This window comes from Centruroides sculpturatus, unplaced genomic scaffold (genome assembly GCF_000671375.1).
Source record: "Centruroides sculpturatus isolate CEXI.00-Female unplaced genomic scaffold, Cexi_2.0 scaffold32, whole genome shotgun sequence".
In the NCBI taxonomy this organism is placed as follows: Eukaryota; Metazoa; Arthropoda; class Arachnida; order Scorpiones; family Buthidae; genus Centruroides; species Centruroides sculpturatus.
In genome coordinates, this window is record NW_019384445.1 from 1,470,629 (window position 1) to 1,477,408 (window position 6,780).

Here is a 6,780-nt window from a genome sequence, read left to right on the forward strand (position 1 = left end):
GAGATTTAGGATTTTCGTGTCTTTTGCCAGCTTTACTCAAATTATTTAAATCGTCAAAGCCAATCTCATTCTACACACTAATTTTATTTGAAAATAGTAGGCAAGGCCAACAAAACAAATTTTGCATTTTTATGCATCCACAAAGCCATTTTATATCTTCATAAATTTTATCATGAAAATGTCGAACAAATTTTTTCTTTTTCATTATATGGTCTCGAGCCAAAACTTTTTGAAATAAATTTTCAATATCACAATTACATTCTAAATTGCTAGCCATAATATAAGGGCTAAAATTAAAAATAAAATTATAAAAACTTACTTGTTAAAATAAAATGTGTGATGATATACAATTATACATACCTGGTACAAAATATTCAATTGTATGAATATACTTTTAAAGAAAAAATTAAATGTAGTTTTGTGAAGAAACGTACATAAAAATAACAAAATATTCTTTACTTTTTAATTGTTAAAACAATGCATTTAACGTGAAAATCTTAACTGATAGGGAGTTAAGATTGCTCCCTATCAGTAGCTCATGGATGGAATCAGACGATCTTGTAGGTGTGCAGTGCGTGCATGCATGCCAAATCCCGAGGGTGCCGATACCGGTCAATGTCAATGATACCGCGTACTAATCATCACAATTGTTACGGCTAATTATCTTCATTCGTTCTTTTCGACAATTGTCGCTCTGTTTGTGATGTATAAGGTGAGGACAATTTGATTTTTTTTTCTAATTGTGATTTGCGAACCGCAAGCAGTTTGTAAAATTCATGTGTATGTGAGGTTGCCGACTTTTAGGGGCAATAAGTTAAATGCGCTTCAAGAAAACCTAGGGACGAATCGTATGTGGGTGGTGGCAGAAGACAAAGATGACAGGTGCCTTACACAAACCGTTTATTTTAACAACTAGTTTAACTTACATAATAATAGAAGAACAATAAACAAGGGACGTCGGACGTAGAGCGTGGTGTGATACTGGTAGTGGCCCCGGGACATCCAAGGAGAAGAGTCCGCAGATTCGGAGGTGTGATACCGGTAAACGGGCGATGGTTGACGTTCTGATGCACACACTTCTTAGCAGGCGGAGAAGCTCAGGCGGGTGTGACGGGCTGGTGGACGGAGGTCCTGGAATCCACTCAACACTTGTTCGGAGGAGAATCGACTAGTTGTCCTTGAGATTCGGGATTTTATAGGATTTTTCCCGAATATCACCCTTTTGATTGGTCCCGTTCACCCTCTTCCTTACTCCGATTGGTCATTCTTTTGTCTCTAGGCGAAACCCGAGACCGATCCGGGTCGGGAAAAGGTCGGAGAGGTAATAACGGAGCTTTTAAAGTCCGTGCTCGTATTTTTCTCCGTTATGGCCCTTTCCTCTGACATCTTTGAACCTAAACGGTCCAGCAGATGTTCTTGTGGCCATTTACCCCCTATCGCGTTCGAGCTTAACAGATGTCCCTTTAGTCANACCTATTATCGATTTACCATAGGTTTCTATGGGAATTTGATTAATTCGTTCTAAAGACCCCAAAAAATAAAAAATATATACTTTCTTACTACGTTTATTTATATGTAATAATAAAAATACATACACACACAGTCTTGCATTTTTATTAGTCATATTTTTTTCCATTTGAAATGGTTAAAGAATATGTCTAATGTCAATTGCTTTCCTCTCTTCAGGATTTTTCGTAAGTAATTAATAGCATTGCAATTGTAGAAATCCCAAGCCTCAACCTGGTTTAGATGCCATTCTAAGACCGTTGTTCTGACATCCTCCCACTTCTTCAAAGGATCTTTAATAACAGATATCGGCATTAATCCTCTTTTTCAGAAAGAATCATATCTCGCCGAGATTCTTGGTGTTCTTCATTCAAGAGTTTTTGGCGTTCTTCTGTCGTCAGATCTGTTTCAGGTTCCATTATGAACTCTTCGATGTTATTTATTTCTCAGATGTGATTTTTGTTACTCCTTTAGCTGCTTGAGTCTTCTGGATCATACAGTATTTTTCTTAAATAAGATTGAACTGCAGCCTACTTTAGACCTGTTCATGCCATACTGCCCAGCAACATTAGGTATCTTCTGCCCACTCTCTACCTTTGCTATTATACTCTCACCTTTCGAAAAGAAAAACAGACACAAAACTTAACGAGTACAGTACCTACCCGACAGTCTCGCGAATACATAAAAGAATTATTTTGTCAGAAAAATAAAAGGCTGGAATTACAAGGGAGAGTTTCAAAGTTCGGAGGAATACTATCCGATCGGTATATACCGGCTTGAGTGTCGATGTCGACGTTTCCCACACTCCGAAAAGTTTCGAATTGTTTCCTGAAGACATGGGAACACCAATCGGTATTCATTATTTTACATCGCTTCTTCTTGTGTTTATTCTGTGAGGTGTTCGTTATCCGATCATGTGTTCGTTGTTCGAACATAAAAATCTTTCGCGAAAGTGTTCGTTATCCGATTTGTTCGTTATGCGATCTGTTCGTTAACCGATCACCCACTGTATATTATTTCACATTTTGTAGTTAACATGAATCAATTATACCACAAACAAAAATCTGTTTGTTAATTAACATGTTTTATGCCAGTTGATGTAATTCTGCATCACATGATGAAAAATTGCATCAACTGACAGCAAACATGTTAAATTTATTTTTCATTATGTGAAAACTACATATTTACATTTAAACTGAAAATTAACTAATAAAGAAATAATCTTATTAATTAATAAACCATCTGAAAAGTATTTATACATATGCAGTATTTTTGTGATGATCTTTATTGTTTTATAAGGTGGTGGAATTTAAAAGTGAGCTGTCTGAATCTGGCTGCACCTGTTAGCGTTCTTCCAAATATGTCATGCCAAGATGCCATTGATATTCTTAACAAAGAGGGATTTGATCAGCTACCAGTTGTTTCTGAATCAGGGTATATAATAATTTTTTTAAGATTTCATAAAATATTTTAAAAGTTTTTAAAATAAGTTTTTATTTTCTAGTGTTATCAAGGGAATGATAACATTAGGAAGCATGATGGCAAAAATTCTTGCTGGAAAAGTTATTGCTACAGCACCCGTATCTGAAATAATATATAACCAATTTGATAAGGTAAATAATTATTAAATATTCTGACAAAATTTAAATGATTGTGTATTAAATTACATATTTTGTTAATTAGATAAAACTAGATGACACTTTGGGAAAATTATCACGTTTATTGGACAAAGAACATTTTGCCTTAGTAGTGCATGATCAGAAAATCTGTAAGTATTATTTTATTTAATATAAATTTTGTTTGAAATAAGGAAAGTTATTTCAATTTTATATGAGTTGATTTAGCTTAATAATAATAATTTAATAATTTACAAATTTGGATTAGAGTTGGATTTTTACTAATTAGTTAGTAATATTAATTATATATTAACAATAATAATTAATATGTTGTAATTAAAAGTTGGAATTTGGATTATTTTGCCAAACTTCAACTTGGAATAGAGCAGAGCTCCACTTTATGACCACTCATCTTATAACTTCCTGCTTGTGTGACAGGTGTAAATTTTTAGTTATGACTGTATGAATGCATTTATATGTCTTGTGTAGTTAAAACTGTATTTCTAGGAATATAATTACAATTTATTGCACAGAACTATGAGAAATAGGATAGTTTTTTAATAATATTTTGCCAATTAGATTGTAAAGGAAATGTCTGTTGTGTTTATGTACTATGAAGGCCTGCAGTACATAGGTAACAGTTAAGGTGACAATGAATGTTAACAACAGTTATTTCAATTAATCATCTTGTATGACTTGGTTGAACCAAAATGATTAACTTGATCAATTATTAACTTTTGTTATTGTCATAATTTTGTTAGCATTATGTATCAATCTTAATACACATTAGGCAGAGTTGTGGGTGATAATACTTTTTGGCATAATTATTAATATTTAAGTTAACTATTTTTAATTTATTATGATTAGTTTATATAATATATAATTTATAAAGCAATTAAATAATAGCTTTATATAAACAGAATAGAAAGATTTTCATTAAGAACTGTTGTAAAAGTTGTGAGCTGTTCACAGTCAACTGTGCCTAAAGTTTGATGCATAATTGAAAGAATTGAAAATAATATATAATTTATAAAGCATGTTCAATTCTTACTTACACCCTTAAATTGCTATCATTTGAAACAATTTTAAAAATTATATGATCTAAGTAGCCTGTATTGAAAACTAAAGTTAAGATGCTATGTTTACAAATAAAAGAACATGAAACTCAAATAGGTAATTATTCAGATTTATTTCATCCCATAAATTTAGTGACATCAAATCATCTGATATTTACATACAATTGAGATCTGATTCTTATTAACAAATCATTTTGCCAAAAATATTTTTATAACCAAACTTTTTTTCCAAACTAAAACCATTAAAGCAAATTCACATACAAATAACTGAAATGGAAAACTTGATTGTGTCAAAATTATTGAATGGTAAAATATTAAAATATTTAATTAGTTATTAATTTATACAATATTTTTCTATTTGTTCATTTCTTTTTAGAAACAGATAAGAAAACGTACGAGATTGTCTGCTGATGAACAATGCTGTTTAATCTTGATTACTATGGTTGAAGGAGAGAGAAGAAAATCTGCAAATGAACATGTTGGTTGTCATTTTTATTAAAAACTGAAATATGTTGTTAATAATGCTGTATGTGTAACATTCAATAAATTGTTCTTAGTGATGCAAGAGTTCTTTCTGAAATTTTGCCTGCTCAAGTAAAGTAATGAGAATATAACATCACTTTTTTAAAATTTCAAAGTGCATCTTGTAAAATGCTTTAACAAGAGATCAGAAAGTGTTTTTAGGCATCACAATTTTTGAAGTTGAGAAAGACTTTGTATTTTCTTTCTAAAATTTAAACAATTTTCCAAAATATGATCAGTAGTGGAGCATTTCGCGTTCTCTAAATTTCTAACATTTGAACAGTTGGCAGACAGTAATTCGGGAACTCCCACCAATTTTGTTTAAAAAGTGGCTGGTTTGTACTCAGAAAATCTGTGATATAGATAGATTTGTATATTGCTAAGAGAAAAATTGCCTGAAATATATCTTGGAATGTTTTTTTTTTCTTTTCTTTTTTTGATTTTTCTTTTAATATATATTAATTTTCAAAAATCAAAACAGTAAAGGTTAGAAAGGGCCATAAGTAGTAAAATCTTGTGTTAAAGTTTGGAAATTTGGAAAAAACAACAATTTCGAAAATAAAAACTCTGATTACAATGATTTTTATAATATATATATATAATATGTTTATCTCATACAAAAAAGAAAAACTGTATTAACAACGTCTATGTGATCAATTTGATGTAAATAAAACTATTTTAGAATTCCTTTTAGTGCACTAAAACAGCGGAGAGTGACGGTCTTTAAGAGATCTACAAAAGACCAAAAAGTACTGTACAAATTTGGATATTTATTTTTTAGAATAAATCAATAAACCCTTCNTAGTTGCCATCCAGTTACATTAACATTTTGCATGATACATAAAATAAATTGTTTCCTGGCAATCTAATCTTAATTTTAAAAAATATCATCAATATTGAAACTTTTATTTTATAATCAGAATTAAGTGATAAGTGATATACTTCTTACAGCACATACAACTAAAGAAACTGTAAAATTACCAGTTCTGGAAACTACAGGTATTTGATATGAAATAGATATAAACACTAACATAATGAAAAATTACAAATGTGCTTATTAATAAATAGAATAAACTTTTAATGATATTGATTATATGTTAATTTAAATATTTCTTACAGTTAAATCCAGAGATAAAGTGGAAACTAAACAAATAGTGATTGGTGTGGTTACAAGAATTGATCTTTTGAACTATATTACCAGTGAAGAGGAATCTCACCGTTACCAAACTCCTAGAAATAAATCTACATGATCGAATCCTACTTTGATCATAATTAAATATAACATGATCAAATCATAACTTTCTTATATTTTTAATTGGACAACTGGATTAAAAGAAACTTTCCGCAGTACATTCCCTCCAAATTGATTATTTTTAACTCTATTTTTTCTAAAATGCTTAATGTATTAGATTATGCATAAGTATAAAGTGTTACACCTTATGAAAACATTCCATTTAGTATGTATATTATGGCAAAGATAAGTATTCCTGTAATAGATTATGTTATATATACATATGTTGTTACATTGATTTTAATATATTTTATTTTAGAATTTTATTTAAATTTCAATAACAAAATATATCAAGCTTTAAATCAAAAATTTAATTTGATACTGTTATGGAATCGGAATTGAAATTTATACNTTTATTATTAATATGTTATCTGTTGAGAGGTTTTGTCAAATCATTCCATGAAACCGTCAACTGTCAATCGCTACATCACTAAACACTTCGGATCTTGTGAATAAGTCGACTGAATTTTTTGAAAAGAATTGAAAGTGAGGAAAAGTTGTTTGCATTAGTCAACATCGTCAGTGTCAAACAAAACTGCGCTAATTCATCCTATCTTTTCACTTGGCTAAATCAGCAAAGCTACACATATTAGCAGAATATCCAATTATGCCTGCTGCATGACTTTGTGGAATACATGCCGGGTGACAAAACACGAAAAAAATTTATTTTATACCTGCCTCAAATGATTTAGCTTCGCGTCGTATTCACGACATGGCAGATAGTGTTGAATCCCAACTGGTGGGTCATGTTAAGAATAATTTGTACTCT

The 6,780-nt window shown here is 30.5% G+C and overlaps 1 protein-coding gene across 3 annotated transcripts in view; it reads left to right on the forward strand.

Annotated features, from left to right (window-relative positions):
- The window catches only part of LOC111620368 (cystathionine beta-synthase-like), a 28,648-nt gene extending 22,643 nt beyond the window's left edge, over positions 1–6,005 (forward strand). For 2 of the 3 annotated variants that reach the window (XM_023362296.1, XM_023362295.1), the window contains exons 10-14: positions 2,806–2,940; positions 3,011–3,119; positions 3,190–3,274; positions 5,672–5,719; positions 5,840–6,005. In XM_023362296.1, coding sequence (XP_023218064.1) covers positions 2,806–2,940; positions 3,011–3,119; positions 3,190–3,274; positions 5,672–5,719; positions 5,840–5,970 — 508 coding nt within the window. In that variant the 3' untranslated portion in view covers positions 5,971–6,005. The remainder of the gene's footprint in view (positions 1–2,805; positions 2,941–3,010; positions 3,120–3,189; positions 3,275–5,671; positions 5,720–5,839) is intronic. The other variant, XM_023362297.1, reaches the window with a different exon arrangement.
- Positions 6,006–6,780: the final 775 nt, after the last annotated feature.